This window comes from Schistocerca americana, chromosome 2 (genome assembly GCF_021461395.2).
Source record: "Schistocerca americana isolate TAMUIC-IGC-003095 chromosome 2, iqSchAmer2.1, whole genome shotgun sequence".
In the NCBI taxonomy this organism is placed as follows: Eukaryota; Metazoa; Arthropoda; class Insecta; order Orthoptera; family Acrididae; genus Schistocerca; species Schistocerca americana.
Window position 1 is genome coordinate 655142998 of NC_060120.1, and position 20526 is coordinate 655163523.

The 20526-nt window shown below is 39.6% G+C and overlaps 1 protein-coding gene across 3 annotated transcripts in view; it reads right to left on the minus strand.

Moving 5' to 3' along the window:
- The window catches only part of LOC124596022 (mitochondrial dicarboxylate carrier-like), a 68238-nt gene that overhangs the window by 12505 nt on the left and 35207 nt on the right, over positions 1-20526 (minus strand). For all 3 annotated transcript variants that reach the window (XM_047134982.1, XM_047134984.1, XM_047134983.1), the window contains exons 4-5: positions 6212-6378; positions 1669-1876 (exon numbers count right to left, since the gene is read on the minus strand). In XM_047134982.1, the coding sequence (XP_046990938.1) occupies positions 1669-1876; positions 6212-6378 (375 nt within the window). The remainder of the gene's footprint in view (positions 1-1668; positions 1877-6211; positions 6379-20526) is intronic.

The window sequence follows — 20526 nt, forward strand, 5'->3', positions numbered from 1 at the left end:
TGATACACCAGTATGACGATGACGAATACACGCTTCCAATGTGCGTTCACCGCGATGTCACCAAACATGGATGTGACCATCATCATACTGTAAACAGAACCTCGATTCATTCAAAAAATAACGTTTTTCCATTCGTGCACCCTGGTTCATCATTAAGTACACCATCACAGGCACTCCTGTCTGTGATGCAGCATCAAGGGTAACCACAGTCGTGGTCTCTGAGCTGATAGTGCATGCTGCTGCAAACGTCGTCAAACTGTTCATGCAGATGTTTGTTGTCTTGCAAACGTCCCCATCTGCTGACTCGGGGATCGAGACGTGGCTGCACGATCCGTTACAGCCATGTGGATAAGATGCCTCTCATGTCAACTGCCAGTGATACAAGGCCGTTGGGATCCAGCACGCCATTCCGTATTACCCTCCTGAACCCACCGATTCCATATTCTGCCAACAGTCATTGGATCTCAACCAACGCGAGCAGCAATGTCGCAATACAGTAAACCGCAATCGCGATAGGCTACAATCCGACCTTTATCAAAGTCGGAAACGTGATGATACGCATTTCTCCTCCTTACACGAGGCATCACAACAACGTTTCACCAGGCAACACCGGTCAACTGCTATTTGTGTATGAGAAATCGGTTGGAAACATTCTTCATGTCAGCACGTTGTAGGTTTCGCCACCGGCGACAACCTTGTGTGAATGCTCTGCTAATCATTTGCATATCACAGCATCTTCTTCCTGTTGGTTAAATTTTGCGTCTGTAGTATGTCATCTTCGTGGTGTAGCAATTTTAATGGCCAGTAGTGTATCTGAAAACATGTTGGTAATGCAGCCACTGTCACAAGTAACTTATTAGGTGTGACCCAGTATATCACTTGTTTTAAATTCCACTCATTAACAACCAAAAAACTGCTCATTTAGTCATCAATGGGTTCTCTTCAACATGATGCAGTTGTTGCATAATTGTGACAAAAATGGTACACCATGGAGTCATATATTGTGGATGGCTGGTGACACACAGCTCTTCCGTTACCTTGAGCTTCACCATATAGAAGGATCATGTCTGTGTATTCTGCAAATGTGTACTCAAGCACGTTGCTACAACACTCACAGAGACAGGTCAGAGAGGTAGGATGGACATTACACGACATCAGCCAATCCCATGTAAGCACCCCCCACCCCGATTACACTGTTGCACCCGATTACACTGTTGCACACTTTCCTAGCAAACATGTTTTCAAATATCTGTAGCACAGAAATAATACATTTCTAGATACGGGCTCCAATTCAAAATATCATCTACTCTGTCCCTTCTGCAAGGCCTAGAAGTTTGTAACATTAATTTCTGCACACACCGTATATCATGACACATGAATGACAGTATTTGAAAATTCTCATTAAGGGACTCGACTCTGTCAGAGAAATCAATAACGATGCAGGATATGAGCAATCAGCTTAACCTAGTGATATGACCGTAAGTAATAATGAAATACTTTTGCACAGTTTCAGGGTCTTTACATACTACGAGCACAAATATGAAAGGGTGTAGGAGTCTCAGTTTCTGCACTAGGAGAAATTATTTAATGCATCAGTTATGTACATACAACAAATTTAAATTTTATATTATAGGAGCAATTAACACAATAATTTCTACAAGTACTTACTGCTGAAAGACTAGCAAGAAAGTGTGTGGTGAGGTTGTCTGACATGCCAGCATATGTTAGTAGCAACATTTTGAATTGATCATAGAAAGACAGTTGTCCAATAGTCATGAGTACAGCGCGACCAGTGGCAGTGGATGCCCCTGAGAACAGCCGCCGTAGACCTTCTTCACGAAGAACTCTAACTACTCCGTCTAGGGCATGGCGGTAGCTGCAAAATACCTACTTTCATTAGTATTAATACATGATATGAAATACAGGTACAATATTTAAAGAGAGAGATATCAAACATTCATTTAAAATAATGGAAAGGTACAGACCACTAGTGTACACAACCAAACAAGAGAAAACTTTCAATTCTACTTTACAAAAGTGAGTAAATTATAACTATTCAGAATTTGTGCTCCCATTATATTTCAGTACGAAGAAGAATCATTAGGGATATGGAACATAATCTGGAAATAAAGTTCTCTCACAGTACAAAAATAAAAAGAACTGTTAATCTGAAAACCTGTATTATTTAGGAGTTGTTTCTCCGCTACTATACACTTCACATTCATCCAGGTACAAAATATTTCACTTGTGATAGAAGTGTTGATACTGATGCTGCACAGGAACAAATACTGCATTGGCACATGGCAGTCACCATGACACTCTGGCCTGTTGGACAGGCAGGGCAGCAGGTGGTGCAGTTTTAACTGAGGATACACTATGTGAGTTGGGAGTAGGAAATGTCTGTGTCATTGATATTTACAAAATATCAATGTTGAAAACTTAGGCATCAATGTTTAAGACCAATATTGAACTCTTTCTGTGCACTGTAACACTGATGTTAAAGACAAAATATTGACCTTTGATGTTGACGAAAAACAAGGCTACTTGTTATCACCGTCAATAATTTTTTTTGTCATTTAAACAAATCTTTTTAGGACATGTCTCATAATGACCTCATTACAGTGGTTAAAGGATTAAAAATAGCATTTGGAAGAAACAGTCAGCTACAGGGTTTTGCACACATGCTCATCTGGTAGCAAAAAACTTTATTGAAAAGACTGACAAACTGCTTGAGTGGATTATTGCTGTGAAAATAACTGCAGTTTGGCTTCAACAAAGTGTAATAGCAAGTGATGATCTAAGAAAAAACTCATACCTGAACTGTAATTCAAGAAGTATCCACTATGTGGTATTCAGTGTTTTATTCAAGTGAAAGATTTTTTTCCAGCTGTGTCAGGTAATCATTAATATCATTAAATGCCATGCTAGTGCACCAACCAAGCTAACAATCACAGGCATCGCAGATCTGGCAGATGGCTGTGACAGTCTGCAGCCTACAGAAGTGGCTGCTAATTAACTTTGCACAATAAAGTACATTGCATGCTGTAAACCAATCTTAATAACAAATATGTTGAACATCAAAGTATCTGACATGCATCCAGCACAGACTATTGCAGAATATCTGAAGAGTAACATCATAACACAAATAAAAGAGAGCTTAATAGCAACTGAACATTTTAACATATTAGCCACATGAACATCATTGTAGATTAATGACATACACCTGAGAAAAGCTTTAGTATGTTTGAAGGCAATTAAAACCATCAGAGATTTGGTTCCAGTTGTTGTAAAGACTGTCAGTGACAATGCGCAACACATTGTACATTACAGGTGAACAGAGAAACCATTTTGATTTATGGAGTGAACATTATAAAATAATAACCAAAAAGAACCATTTCCAAATTGAAATAGAAACAATGATTTGTTATCTGAAAGACAGCCTTCCAGATCTTAAACAAGATATCTTGGACGCGAAATCATAACATCAGTGCTATCAATTCAAAGATATAAAAAATTACACAGAAGTATTTGAGTTTCATACCACAGCATCAGCTACTGAAAGCCTATTCTCAAAAGTAGGTTACGCTCCCTATTAACACCACAACAGACTGAAGAGAAACATCTCTCAAAACTATCATTGTTATAGTCTTTATACAAAATGTTGTGGAATATGTCATGTTAATTAATACTGCATTTACTGGTTAACATATGTGACGGTAGATGTACTTGTATGTTGCTTTATATATCATTCTATAAATTCATCATTTAACATGTTTTGGGGTTTGGGGTTTATCAGCCATCAATGTTTGAACACTTATGATGGAATTGAGATCATCTTCGATGATGACATGTCAACACTGGACATCCCTTATTTGGGAGTGGCCTTAGAAAGAAGCCTGAGAAAATTAATCAACCATTTAACATGCAAGACTGTTATGCCAACAGAATCTTCTCACATCATTGTGCGTGAACTGCAACTGAAACCTTACAAAGTAATGGTAGTGTATCAACTGACGAATTCTAACACTATTGCTTGATATGGGTACTGCAACTGGGTACTGAAGTCCATGTATATTGCCAAGGCTGATCTTAAAATATTGCTTTCTTCTGATGAAGCAAGGCTGCTTTTATCAGTATATGTGAACTCGTAGAACTATCAATTGCTGGCATTCTAAAATCCTCATTAATTACATCAAAGGCCTCTGCATGATGTGAAAACAGGAGTGTGGTGGCCAATTACTGAAACACTGAATACTGGACCAACCTCTTTCCAACAATCTGCAACTTCTGATACATGTCTGAACAATGTCTTAGAACTTTTTTCAGAGAACTAACCACTAACAAAAAGACCCACAATTATTTTATGCAGCACAATACAGAAGCTCACATTGCCATTGTGTTTATGACAGTATTATTAGGTGTTTTTGATGATAGGGTAATTCATGTTGCAGTAATTGCATATGTCTGAAACAATTGGATCTTTTGGTTGAACCCCAAGACCATGTGCAGTTTATTCCAGTACAAGGGAGAGACAGTACAAGTAAACTGCCTTATTCATGGAACTCTGATATGCTCTTATGCTACAGCAATATTCACACAACTGAACCTCTCTCTCTCTCATATTGAGCTTAGTAAAAGAAGAAGCACCAGTTGCATTTCTCTAAATGAGTGCAGGGTGAAACATCAAAAGTAGTAAATAAGGCAATCAAATAAATGAAGAATGCATAGAAATGTAACATTATGCAAGTCTCCATCCATCCATTCATTCATTCAGTAAGTGCAAATGACACTGAAACGTTCAAACAGTACTTCAGAGCAGAACAATATCTAGATCTCTGTAATCACATAAAGGCAAATTTGAAACTACACATGTAGTACTATGTTCCTTGGAGAATGAATTCTGAAGATTACGAAAAGTAAATGATGTAATTGCAACTGTGGACAAGAAACGGTAAAAGACAAAAACTAATTGGGCAGAAATATAACTTGAACCATGCTTGAAGCATAGAAAGCGAAAGAAAACATAAACATCAACTAGTCAACAGGGAGCATTATAGCACAGAAATGGAAGGGGTGACCCAAAACATATTCTTTGAACAGACAGTAATTACATTCACAATGAAAGTATTACTTGGTGCAATAGCGATGAACAACACCAGTCTCTGTTTATCACAAAGCTAGGTTAGAAACAATCATGCTGTAGCAACAATAACAATCACAAAGACTGACAGTAGAGCTGGCTGGAGGAAATTACATATTGAATAAACTAGGCATTCAAGCACTTTATTGTAGCTCAAATAGAGAGGGATGCATGAAACCATTAAACATCAGATGTCAAAAGAAATAATTTAGCAGTGAAACAGCACTGCCTCAAGCCACACTAAATGGTTCCTCTGTAAACCTAAACAGGATTTCTCACAGCATCCTTGCACAATATGGTGATACATCAAGACTAGTACAGAAATAAAAACTCTCACACACATCAGTTACAAAGGCAAAATAAAAACCCTAGTTTTGATACTTTTTTTATATTCAAAAGAAATTTTGAAAGCCATAGTAATAATAACAATAATAATAATAATAATAATAAACAATATTCTGAAAGGGGTAGATCGCTACTTGTAAAGATGACTGCAGATCAGCACAATGAAAAGATTGTTACACAGAAGTTTTTGGCCAGAGCCTCTTTCTGAAAAGAGAAATTCACACACATTCACACAAGCAAGTACACCTCACATATACATGACAAATTACCTCCAGCCACTCCATCTAGAACTAGAACAGGAACATGTCGAACGGGAGCAAAAATCCAAAGTGGGGTGGGGAGGGGGGAGTGATAGCAGGGTATAGTGATGGAAGAGGAATCGGCACTGCCTCATGCAGCATGGAGGGACTAGAGGTGGTAGGTCAGGGCTGACAGGCACAGTGTCAGGAGGCTGTGTGGGAAGGAGAGGAGGTGGAAAAAATGGGTAGTGGAAAGGAGAGGAACAGAGAGAGGGTAAAAGACTGATGGGCGCACCAGCAGACAGCAGCACACAAAGAGGGTGAGGGGAGTCAAATTGTGAGAAGGTGACAGGACAGAGGGGACAGAAACAGCTAGTTGGAGGGTGTGGGGACAGTAGATTACCAATGGAAAAAAAAATTATTATTACCATCAACCAATCTATTCAGATCAAAGAAAATGGAAATCATACAGTAAATTATTACTAACTTTCTTCGTAATTCAGGAGATAATTTGATGTCATTCTGCATGCGTACGTTAACCAGGTCTCCAGGGGTGCCAACAAAGCCTCCAGCAGCACCAGCAACTGCTGCCATTCCAATCCGTTGGTAAAAAGGTATTGCTTCACCAGATGGGGCGACAGCCTGCTTTGTCACCTGCAATCCATACAATGCCTGTTGAAGTCTATATGATTTTTCACATTAGTATCTTCACATTAATAAATGGAAATGATAGCAATGGACTGGCAAAAAAGTTATTTCCTCAAGTTTCCACAATGTGATATATGAGGTATTCACAGTTACTGAGATAAATGTACCAACTGAATGCAGAATTTCCTGACTGCTGAACATCCAATGCCAATGTGGTACTGAATGGAAACACAATATCTCAAAATTAATTAGTAATTACCACCACAAGGATCATAACCTTACCTCACCAACTGCGTACATAATAGCAGTGGTGTGATCAGTTGTGTTCGCTTTTTTTGAGCTGCAGAACATCAGTATTTCTTTCCTTTGTCTGCCACAGCATAACTGCCATAAACTTTTATAGCAGATTTCAATGATGTTGCAGTTGATAAACTAGTAGATAAACTGTGGGTTATCTGACCTTTTGAGGCTATCTGAAACTACCACATAGATTTGAAATGGGCATTATACTAAGAGATCTTGCAGAATTCTCATCGGGGACACTGTGTTTCTTACACTTACACGATGATACATTTCCATCCTAATGGTACTTGTGGTTAGTAGTAACAATACTGATTTAGGATGAAATCTACAATTCACAATCACAATACTAGAAGTAAAAATTATTTCATTGTAGGCTAAGCAGCCCTATCTAGGATTCAGATTGGAGTTCTATATTCCGGCGCAAAAGTTTATAACAGGTTGCCAGTGCAAATGAGACATAAAATTGAAATTCCTCAGGTATATAAAACCACTCCTATAATTTATCAGAAGATTGTATTTTAAATCTGTACAAGTGGTGTTCAATAAGTAATGCAATGCATTTTTTTTTTCTCAGACAGTTTAAGTTGAAAGAAATGTGGAATTTGTTCTGGCACATCGTGGAACATTCCCACTTCAGCACCTATAATGTCATGAAATTCCAATAGGTGGTGGCATTACACGTAGCCTTCAAAATTGCATCTGTAATGGAGGTATGTTCCAAGCAGAGAGCTGTCACTGAATTTCTTTTTGTGAAAAATTAGCATTATGTCACCGCAAAAAGGCAAATGAACTTCTCCTTTTCCATGACAATGCAAGGCCTCACACAAGTCTGTGCACCTGAGCGGAGATCACAAAACTTCATTGGACTGTTCTTCCTCTTCCACGCTATAGCCTGGATCTCGCACCTTCCAGCTTCCATCTGTTTGGTCCAATGGGAAGCAGCACATAGATGATAGCGAGGTTATTAATCCAGCAAGACATTGGCTCCAAAGCCAATCAGTAGACTAGTACCATGCAGGCATAAATGCCCCTCCAAAAAGGTGGTGTAAGATCATTGCACTGAATGGAGATTACATTGCAAAATAGGGTTTTGTAGCCAAAAGAGTGGGGAATAATATGGTGTATTGGAGTCCTGAATTAAACCAATCTGCTTTCATAAAAAAATGTGTTGCATTACTTATTAAATGACCTTTGTAATTTTCACTTCTCTAGTGCATACACAGCTTATGGCATCCTGTGTAAAGATATATAAATGCACTGTTTGAAATGTTCAATAAAAGCTGCAGCTGAATTATGCAAGATCACTAGCGGTGACATTTTTCAAAGTAGCTGCTTTTCTCCTAATAAACACTAACTTTAAAATAATTTTCATAATTAACAGTATGAGAAGATTTGAAGTAATTATAATTTGTTCTTAATATACTTCACAGAAAAAGCCTGCTGTAGCTGTCTCTGTCTGTTGATGTGTAACTTGACTCTTTCCACATCCCTTCCTTGTGAGATTTACAGAACATAATGCATGAATTAATCAATTAATTGATTAAAAGTACAGCATCACCATGCTTGAAACTCTTGACTATATTAGCAAGCTGATATAAGGAGGAGCCATCGACAGAAACACAGGGCTTTGCCTAAGTTCAACTCCAGGGTTAGAAAGACTTTTGGCACCACACTATGCATGCTAAAACTCTCTATAATGTTTCTAGTGACATTAAAGCACTGTAGATCTACACTGCCTGAGACAAAAATTGCACTTGCACATCATCAGCGAGCATGTAGAAAGACTGAGTTGAAATTCTCTGTGACACATAGAAAGTACACCAGAGTGGATGTTGTCCATGTTTAGTATTGTTACTAGGCCTGGTAGAGTATATAAGGGATGTAAGCAGTGTCAACTGCTGAGTGATCACTATGAAGGGTGTGCAGATGCCACATATTTGAATGAGATGGCATTATCAGCATCTGACAGAGTTTGAAAAGCACCTCATCATTGTAGGACCCCATTTGGCTGCCTGGTTGATTTGTGTGATATCTACATTTGTTGGGAATTCAGGTGTGGCAATGGCCAGATGTTGGACTGCATGTGAACATGAGAGCAGGCATACCTGTTGTCAATGTCAGATTGACCTCATCTGACCACAACAACAGAGGGTTGTCATGTTGTGCATGAAGCACATTGCAACCCCTTCACATCTGCACCTGCCATCTGGGAACAAATAATGGTCTCCTTGCAACATTTGGTGTCATTGTACCCCATTGGCAGGAGACTAAAAGCACACCGGCAAGGGAATTACCATCAAATGAGTAGGCTGCTGTTACATCAAAACCCAACACGTGCGGCATGGTGGAGTGACTGGGAAGCAAGGACTCCTGAAGAATGGCATCACATTGTGTTCAGCAATGCATTGCTGTATTGCTCTACCTCAAATGACTATTGTTGGAGTGCACAGCAGAAAACTGAGGAGAGGTCAAATTTTTTGGAGACACACATGGTGTTACTCCTGGCATCACAATGTGGGAAGCCATCAGGTATAACTTCAGGTCATGGCTGGTAATGACTGAAGGAACTCTGGATGCAACATGTTATGTCACAGACATCCTGCATCCTCATGCGTTACTTCTCATGCAGAAGAATTGCGGTGCCATTTTTTAATGTGTGTCTACGAACAGTCTGCATTATGTTGATGTACTCCTGTGGCCAGCAAGGTCCTGAAATCTCTCCACAATGGAATGTGTGGGAGCAGCTCGGACATCAACTCCATCCTTCCCGCAGCATTATCCAGGATATCTAGAATGAGCCACAACAGTTGTGGGCCAATTTCCCTCAGGAAAGCATACAATGGCTTTATGAAATCCTTCCCAACCAAATCAGTGCATTCATCCAGACCAGATTTGAGATGAGGGAGCAATGCTATACTGGTGAGTTTGGTCACACTACCAAGTTCTTTGTAAATGTGACTTCATTTTGTAGTCACTGAAATAACATTGCACACCCTCTTAACCTGTAAATTTTTATTTCGTTTCCTCCTAACCTTCCAGGTGCTTTGGTTTTTTTTTTTTGTCATCCAATAAATTGTCCTGGTTGTTTCACATGTCACCATTCACATGAAGCCTCATGGCAGCGTAGCAGAATCATAAATTTTTCAAGTTTTGAAAATTGAGGCACTTATCAGCTTTAAAGAATTGATGGATAGTGAATGAATCAGGGGGCTGTGAAATGGGTAAGTAATAATGAAAACACTTGCCCCATGTACCAAAATGATGTTATACTTCATCAATCCCTTTCCATGAAATATTACAATGTACATTAGAAACTGGCTTTAACCATCTTTCTTCAGCCCATACACAATAAATTAACTGCAACTTGCTCATCCATGTCTGGAAAATGTTCATCTTAAAGTGATTACATGCATTATTAAAAAAATTACACAATTTTAAAGGACTTAAGCAACTTAAATGGTAAAAAGGATTCACTTCAGAAGTTTAATGTATGGTGTGAAATCTAGTTACAAACCTTAAATGAAGAAATACAGCATCTGCACTGAGTCCAAGACAAAGTTTTGAATGATTGCATTAACACTTTAGTTGCCACAGACATGCTTGCTATTAGTCGTGCTGGGCTTAGTCATTATCACCAAATGTTTCTACCTGCAATAAGTAGCCTGTGTCTGAACATCTAGTTGGGTTACTCAAATGGTCTGCCTTGCCCTGTGTTGAACATTTTTGGAGGGAATTTTGCACTCTCCCCTTCTGTTGCTCTAGGATTAGCCACCACTGAGACAAAAATTATTTTAGGTGTAAAAATTTGTTTCAGACTTTAAAGCTTCTCTGCAAATTTGTGGATGTTACAAATTCAAATGGAAATTCCAGGGTGGAATAACAACGATATTATGAAATGGATAGACTGCTTTCACCACACTGAGGAGGAGCAGACAGGTACAATGAAAGGAAAAAACTATCAGTCTTTTTATTGTGCCTGTCTGTGAATCAATGCTGATAGCTTGTTGAAACATAAGACTGTAGTGTTATACCTGCTGTTATAGACACCTTAGGCTTGTTGCTTTTAGAAACTGTAGAGGACTTACCAGTTAATCAACACTGAATCATTCATACTCACTGTCGTTCTTTGTGAGTGTCTTAATGATCTCCTCCTCAGTGCAACAATGATGCATTGTCATTTTCTTTGTAGAACAGAATACAAGGGAAACAGAATGATGGCAATCCTGATAAATGGTAATACATGAAGTGAAGACCAGGTGCAGCAAAATGAGATCACAACAGACAAATCTATCCAAAAGCAACTTAACAGCCAGAATTGTGAAAAGTTACTGACATACAGGGCAGAGAGTCTGCTGTACACTTTAACTCAACATCATTCAGATACCTGTGTCTGGTGCAACTACATTCATTATTAGCACTCAGGGGTCAGTAAGGAATCCTAGACAGCTCATCAATACCAATGAAATAAAGCCCAGAAGCCATGCTTACACTTGTCTGCAACACCTGGGGAACAGCAGAGCATGATGAATTAATATGTCAATAGTAGTCAAAGAGTATTTACAGTTAAAATGAGTTACAGAAATAGAATGATAGTGTAAATTCCAGGATAGAAACAATAAACAAAAAGAGAAAAGATAATCACTTATTTGCAGTTGACTGATATATAGCATAGAGATGCACATACCAACAGAAAATTTCACTAGCTAGTGAGTAAGGTATCACTCTTTTTCCAAGTATCAAGTATTCACTCACTCACCCCCCCCCCCCCCCCCCCCACACACACACACACACAAAACCCTCTAGTTCCCCTGTGTCAGAACCACAAACACCCAAACTGATTTCCCTGCAGAAATGTGGTATCTCTCTCTCTCTCTCTCTCTCTCTCTCTCTCTCTCTCTCTCTCTCTGTGTGTGTGTGTGTGTGTGTGTGTGTGTGTGTGTGTGTGTGTGAGAGAGAGAGAGAGAGAGAGAGAGAGAGAGAGAGAGAAGCAAAGACTAGAACAGAATAGAAGTTTATTGTCTCATAACATAAAATTTCGAGTCACTGACTTAATGTACAGGAGAATCGTCAAAACACAAAAACTGGTTTATGATTTTCCTTATAGCAGAAATATAATGTACTGTACTGATTAATTAATTAATTAAGCAATTAATAATGTTTCTTCAAAAGTAACAACCTTTTAAAATTTTAGAGCCCTAAGTACTTGCTCTCTCTCCTACTCAAATTTACAGGTTGTCATTCATGAATTCTTCTACAGAACTTTCACAGATTTTTTAGAAGTGGGAGACATGATTTTCTTTGCCCAACATTATGCATATTTCTAATGATGGTTTTCTAAAGTTTGAATATTCAACACACATGGTTTGAATTACCCCAAAATACAATTCCATACCTAATTACTGGCTCAAAGTAGCTGTCATATACTACTTTTCTTATGCCCATACTGGTAGCATTGTACAATGTTCTTGTTGCAAATGCTAGGCTATTTAATTTATTTGCAAGGTACTGTAGGTGTGAATCCCATGAGAGATTTTTATCCAGTTGCATTCCTAGGAATTTCACACAGCTTCCTGTAAATACTGGTTTCTGTGACTGGCCTGAGTATCATTTAATTTTTTGCTTGTTTTGTTTTGAACTGTGTTAACTGAGTATTTTCCATGTTTAATTTTAACATGTTTACATCAAATCAGGTATCTAGTTTTAGAGAGCACTTAACTGAGAAAAGATAAAAAAAGTTTTAATTCATCACATATAATAAAATTACACAAGAAATGAGTTATGTGGTCCATTCTATATTGTTTCATCACAGCATAATCCCAGCATGCTGATTCCAACAGTCACTGAGTGATAATGTAGAAAAATGTTGTGAATGAATTACACAACTATCTCATTTCAGAATATCACAGAACATAACAGTATTACACCATAAATAAGAAATTTTGCTAAAGAACTTAAATGAATGGTACAGCATAACTGTGTAAGACATGGGTTTCAAAATGGCTAAATGAGCTATTCTTGCTGACGTTTTGTAAAACAAAATATGGAACAAGGCCCAATGATCATTTGTCGCTGCCTTTTATGTTTCGCCAAAGAACAACACGGACAAACTATAAACAATAATATACTGCTATTTACTTCACATAGAGATGTGCCACTGAACAGGTCAACAGTAATGGAAACAACTGGAAACAATGATAGTATGGAAACATCAAAATGAAATCTTATGTTGGTTAGGCATCACATTTCATGAGTTAAGAGGGCAGATGGCATAGCTATTAAGCACAGAATGTACAAGCAACTGAAAATTTCTTTAAATGTTTGCATAGTTCAATTTGAGGAATCACAGAGAAACAGATAACCTTGCCTCACCATCATTTCCCAAAGCCCTCAACATGCAAATTAACCTTACATCTGCAGAAAGAACTGCAGTCCACCATCTAAAAACTGATCCCAACCTTATAATCCTACCTGCCATCAAAGCCTCCACCACCGTTGTTTTGAACCGCAAGGATTACCTGGCAGAAGGACACCAGCTGTCAGCTGTCAGATACTCCCACCTACAAACCTTGCCACAGTGACCCGATTCCAGTAACCCAGCAGGATCTACAGTCATTACTCAAATCCTTAGGCCCATCCCAGAACCTCTCCCCAGAGTCCATCTCCCTACTGACCTCTACCATTCCCTAAACTCCCACCCTCTATATGCTTCCTAAAGTCCATAAATCCAACCTCCCAGGATGACCCATTGTGGCCGGTTACTGTGCCCCCACTGAGAGAATCTCTGCTCTCATAGACCAAGACCTTCAACCTATTATCCAGAGCCTATCTTCCTATATAAAAGATACCAACCATTTCCTCCACTGACTTTCCACAGTTCCTGTCCTTTTACCACACGGTGCCCTGCTCGTCACTATTGATGCCACCTCCCTGTACACTAACATTTCTAGTGCCCATGGCCCTAATGCTATTGAACACTACCTTTCCAGACACCCTATGGATTTCAAACCAACAACCTCCTTCCTAGCCGCCATGACCAACTATATTCTCATCCACAATTACTTCTCCTTTGAAGGCATTATCTACAAACAACTCCGGGGTACGGCTATGGGCACCCGCATGGCACCATCCTAGGCCAATCTATTCATGGACCATCTAGAGAAATCCTTCCTGAAAACCCAGAATCCTAAACCCCTCATCTGATTCAGATTCATTGATGACATCTTTGCTGTCTGGATTGAAGGTGAGGACACCCTATCCACATTCCTCCAGAACCCCAACAACTTCTCCCTCATTTGCTACACCTGGTCCTACTCAACCCAACAAGTAACCTTCCTAGATGTTGACACCCACCTCAGAGATGGCCTCCACCCATATCAAACCCACTAACCACAAGCAATACCTCCACTTTGACAGCTGCCACCCATTCCATACCAAGAAGTCTCTCCTGTACAGAATAGCCACCCGTGGTCGTCGCATCTGCAGTGACAAGCAGTCCCTCTCAAAATATACTGATGGTCTCACTGAAGCCTTCACTAACCGTAATTATCTTCCCAACCTTGTACAAAAACAAATCTCCCATGCCTTATCTTTCCAGTCTCCCACCACCTCCCAAAGTCCCACAGTCCTGCCACAGAGGAGCATCCCCCACATAATACAGTACCATCCAGGACTGGAGCAACTGACTTAGATTCTCTGCCAGGGTTTCGATTACCTCTTGCCATGCCCTGAAATGAGGAATATCCTGCCCACTATCCTTCCCACCCCTCCTACCGTGGTATTCCGCTGTCCACCGAACCTACACAATATACTCGTCCATCCTTACACAACCCCTGCTCCCAATCTCTTACCTCATGGATCATACCCCTGTATTAGACGTAGATGCAAGACCTGTCCCATACATCCTCCTACCACCACCTATTCCAGTCCGGTCACTAACATCACCTATCCCATCAAAGGCAGGGCTACCTGTGAAACCTGTCATGTGATTCACAAACTAAGCTGTAACTACTGTGCTGCATTCTACGTAGGCATGACAACCAACAAGCTGTCTGGCCACATGAATGGCCACCGACAAACTGTGACAAAAAAAGTGCACCACCCTGTTGCTGAACATGCTGCCAAACATGATATCCCTCATCTTAATGACTGCTTCACAGCCTGTGCCATGTGGATCCTTCCCACCAACACCAGCTTTTCTGAACTGCACATGTGGGGACTTTCCCTGCAATACATCCTACGTTCCCGTAACCCTCCTGGCCTCAATCTTCGTTAGTCACTTTCCTCACCCATCCAGCCCTTTCCCTGTTCCCAATCCAGCACTACACAACCGTCATTTCACCGCCACTCCCAGTCTTTCAATTTCTTTTTATTTATCTCCTTTCCACTACTTACACACCCTCCCCCTCCCCTCCCCACCTTCGCTCCTGCCCTCCATCTAAACTGCAGAACTTCACTGTCCACCACCCCCACCATACTATCCCACCCCCTCCCCACCCCCACCTCCTCCTTACCCCCATTGAGTCGCCACTCCCATCATGCATTGGAGCTGCTTCTCACAGTGTGGTTTGAGTTATCTGAGGCTGCAGACATGTGTGCAAGTTGTGTTAGCGTGAGTGTGTGTGTGTGTGTGTGTGTGTGTGTGTGTGTGTGTGTGTGTGTGAGCGTGTTTGTATGTGTGTCTATTGCAGACAAAGGCCTTACTGGCCGAAAGCTATAATAATGTAAATATCTTTGTTGTGCCTATTGCATCTCAGCATCTCCACTATATGGTGAGTAGCAACTTTCCTTCTGTAATATTGTTACATTCCATCCTGGATTTTCCATTGTTTGACATATAATATTACAAATATGGAACTTGGGAATGTTAACTCCAATAATTCTACTAATGATGAGTATAGAATACTCAGGGAGACAAGTATAGTTTGTTCATAAAGTTCTGAATGATTTTTCAGGAAGGTATGGGAAGAGGATGAAATAAGCTCCATCCACAGACCCACGGCACATCGATGTGATGGTGTTGGGGGAACAAGCCACACATTCATCATGCAGTGTTGACACTCCACATGTGTTTACTGATTTGGCATGGCAGGACACAGCAATCACTTCACAACAGCTAAAGTACACATGGGTACTATATTACCTGACTGCCATTGTTAGTAATGGCTAGACAAAAAACATAAGCAAGCCAAAGTCAGTCAAGAACTAGGGACCACTGGTTGAGGATGTTGTGTGCAAATAACAGTGAAAGTACTGACACTATTGATCACTTTATAACTGATTTGAGACTTAACTTGGTAGTTTCAAAGCTGCTAACATTTGGCTATATTATGTGAAAAAAACCCTAATGATATGCTGAGAGAAAAAAAATGCAAAGAAGGTAGGTAAAAGGTATGGTACAGTATAGTAAGCAAGGTACAAGGAAGGATGTCATAAATGACTTATTCTCAAAAAAGAAGGAACAGATTCCAACACCAGATATAAGAAAAAACAGGATATAGATATTTATGGCGATGTCTGCTTTGATACTAAGTTAACGTTCAATATTAAGTATTAGTGTCTAGAATAGAAAGGGCAGATGGTTTACACCATGAACAATATCATTAAATCCTTAAAACGATGGCACCAAAGTGTTTCCTTACATGAAAAGAATTTATAACAAAACTTTTTTTAAAAACTCTGAAGGGTTTAGCACAGCTGTTTCCAAAATTCTTAACACTGAGGAAACAAACACAGTACTTCAATTCCTGTATAAGATTTGGGGAGTGGCTGATTTTATTTTGAACAAACTGTTTTGTGAAAACAGGAACATTATTTTTTGTTATCAGGCAGAAGCACAAAATAATTTTATATCCAAAATCACCAGTGAAAATTCAATGAACTGGTGCAATGAGAAGACTATATGTCTTGAGATAGGACAGACCTAGCATTTTCAGGTCTAGATTTTAGGCAAAACTAAAACAAAAATGAGGTTGTAACAACAGCAACTCTGTACTATTGTACATATAAGTAATTCTTTTCATCTGATTTTACGATAAACTTGTGTAGTTGATGTTCTGATTTCATTTCTTTTTGTTTCATGCCATTATGTTAAGAAAACTGTAAATAAGTTTCAATGTGAATATTAATGTTTATGTCAAATGTCAAGTAGTATTGTAATAGAATTGAAATGTAACAAATGTTGAAACTGTTGTAAGATGTTTAAAATTGTAACTGTGCATCTGGTCCATACATAGGCAATGTGTTAGGATATGTAGCATGCAAAACCTCGGGTGAATACCCAGTCTGTCAGGGAGCGGTATAAGGTGGATGGCAGGCGAGTGCGGGAAAATGCAAGCGGGCACTGCACGGCACAATGGGCACAGTAGTAGTTGGAGTTTGGCACTGGTTTGAGCAACACCTTCTGGAGCGAGGAGGCTCTCCTGGAAGACATAACGTCACTGAGCCTCGGGTATGCCGTTCCAACGCCACACAGCATGGCAAAATTCCATAGGCACCAAATGGAAAAAGTATTGCGATGCTAAGAGGAATTAAAGTGCTGATACGTCAAGAGCCATAGCTGTGGTTGTATGTGTGCTCGGTGCCTCGCCATCTCGCCGCCCGCCAACCGCCGCATCAATACTAGCAGGTTGAAACTTTTAGTACTGTATTTGTATGGATCAGAGAGTGAACTGTGTTTGTTTGGTGCAATAATAACCTAAATTTTACCAGAACTTTTCCATCATTTAATTATCCTCACAACTAACCTAGACAGGGTCCTTTCCAAACGTTGTGCAATCTGAGTGTCCCGAAATGAAAATTAAAAATTGTGTTAATAATAATTATTTGCAGAACTAGCTATATTAGAATGGCCTTTAAAGAAATGTTTTGTTAATGAACCAGTAAATGAATAGCGAAGGTCTAACGAAGTTGAAGGATAACTTTAGTATTGATATAGTAATGAAGATTATTATTTTGAGACAGATTTAAAGCCATTTAAATGAGCAGTAAATAAGATGAAAAGAGTAGTAACTTACATACTGGAAATCTTGAATGAATAATAAATTCAGTAATTTTTTTTTTAAATACAGTGATCATAACAGATTCAGGGTCCCCCCCCCCCCCATTCATTTGAATTCTGAAGTGTGCTAAATTGGTTTGACCAGCAAAAGTTAAAGTTAATATAAAAGTCAAAATTTATCAGTGTTTCATCTTTATCAAAATTGACATTTTGTGTGTGGCACGAAAGTACAATTTCTAGGGTAACCTATGCCTGATTTTAATCAGATTAATAGACAGTATAAAGTTTTGTAGTAAACATTATAGTGTAGTATTATGTATTCGTGATTTTCATTATCAGTACAGAATGTTAAACTATCAGTTTAATAGATTTTCTGGTTCTAAAATTCTACTATATTATGCGGTGTTACAACTTGTTGTTTTGCATGAATATATACCAACTTGTACAGAGAAGAAACTCAGTTAATGCCTAATTAGGCTGGCAACGATATTATTGTCACATTGGTAGCATCTTCTGGTTTGCTTTTGATCCATCTTGACGTGTGATTGCATTTCGAACTAACTTGACAGATCATTGTTATTACAGAGTGGATGTAAGTCTGATTTGCCACCATTCAGGTACATGCGGTCGATATCTATGCAAAAATCCTTTTGCGTAAGGTGAATCTCGCTCACTTACCATAGCAAAGGCTTTAACAAATACTGTGTTAGGGATTACACGGTGGCCTGTACCCCAAGGTGGTCTACATAAAATAATGTGAGCATTTTTCTGGAGAATGTATTGCAGCACCAAAGTTATAGTAAAATTAATGAATGCACTTGCATATTTCTAATTTTTGTATAGTTTTTGGACAGTGACTCTAGTGGGAGTTGGGCACTTTAAAGCTCCTTTGCAAACACAGAACTGAGTGAATTCAGTTATTGCTGGTCTTTGCTGGGAAAATAAGTTTTTTGATCTGAAGACAATGTAAAGCTCTCTGAGCAGATATTTTCTTAAGGGAGTTTCACTGATGCTGTTCCCTATAATATATGTGATGTTTCTTTAAGGAGTGTGAAATCTGTGAAGGAACTTTGTGAAGCATTTTCTTGGGAGTGCCAATTAAACGTGGGTATCTGAATTATACATGCTTATGGAGAGTACAATATATCCTAGAAATTATATTAATGGAACTCCCATGGAGCCCTGAGTGAATCAAGGGAAAATTACATATCCCAATGTTAAATAGGGTCTATCTCAATCAAGAGACATGCTTTGCTGTAATCACTGACTTTTTCTGTTTTTAGCAGGATAAACTAATACTACAGTATACATCTTTGACACATTAACGCAGAGGGTGTCAAGAAATGAGCTAAGTGTAAAATACATTCATTTTGCACATTTATTTACATGTATAGGATATTTCAAAACTCGAGGGCACAATTAGAGGTATGTGTTCCTCATAGGTAGAAAATAAAGAAAGTTGATTAAAACATGTGCCCAGAAATGTTTGGTTTCCTAGTTATGGCCTTCAAAGCAATGACAATCAGTGGAATATTGTTCTTCCCATGTGCAGCTGCTGTGGCAGACAATAATAATGGGACAGTTAATTTCAAGACGATGGGTAGACTAAGTACTTTGTTTGGCATTTGACATGTACTCAGATCTGAAGCTGGTAAGTGTGACAAGGTGGATGGCAATGGCTTTGGCTCATCATTTGTATCAAGAGAGGTACCCACAGTATTACTGTCCAGATCATAAGAATGTCTCCACTGCCATCTATGTACTCATCTGGTAGGGAGATGGTATGACCAGGATCTACAACTGCTGATATAGTGATTCGGAGGGGGTGGGGGTCTGGATTCTGTACACACATCTCCTTCTATCAGAACACAAGGGTTAGTGTTGCAAGTTAATGTTCCTCACACAACTTTCTGGAGACTGTCGCGATAGAAAAAGTTGTATCCTTATCATTTGCTACATGTACAGGCCCTGCCGCCTGTGGCTGGAAATCTTTCCAGTCTCCCACCATCTTCCAAAGTCTAACTGTCTGGCCACAGAGGAGCATTCCTCCCATAACTCAGTACCACCCACAGTTGGAGCAACTGAATTACATTCTCCACCAGGGTTTCGACTACCTCTCATAGGGGCCTGAAATGATAATTTCCTTCCCACTATCCTCCCCACCTTTCTCACAGTGGTATTCCACCATCCACCAAACCTACACAATATACTTGTCCATCCCTACACAACCCCTGCTTCCCAACCCCTTACCTCATGGCTCATATCTCTGCAACAGACCTAGATGCAAGACCTGTCCAATACACCCTCCCACCACCAACTACTCCAGTCTGGTCACAAACATCACCTATCCCATCAAAGGCAAGGCTACCTGTGAAATCAGTCATGTGATCTACAAGCTAAGCTGCAAACATTGTGCTTCATTCTATGTGGGCATGACAACCAACAAGCTGTCTGTCCGCATGAATGGCTACCTACAAACTGTGGCCAGAAAACAACTGGATCACCTTATTGCAGAGCATGCTGCCAAACACAACATCCTTCATTTCAATGACTGCTTCACAGCCTGTGCCATACGGATCCTTCGCACCAACACCAGCTTTTCTGAATTGTGCAGGTGCAAATTTTCCCTAATTTTGCCTGTGATATATCCTACATTCCCGTAACCCTCCTGGCTTCAACCTTTGTTAGTCATTGTCCTCACCCATCCAGCCCCTTTCCTGTTGCCATTCCAGCACTAAACAGCCCTCATTCCACCATCACAGCCAGTCTGTTTACTTCTCTCCTTTTCCATTAATCCACTAACACCCCCCCCCCCCCCCCCCCCCGCCTGCCCTCTGTCTAATCTCCCAACTACA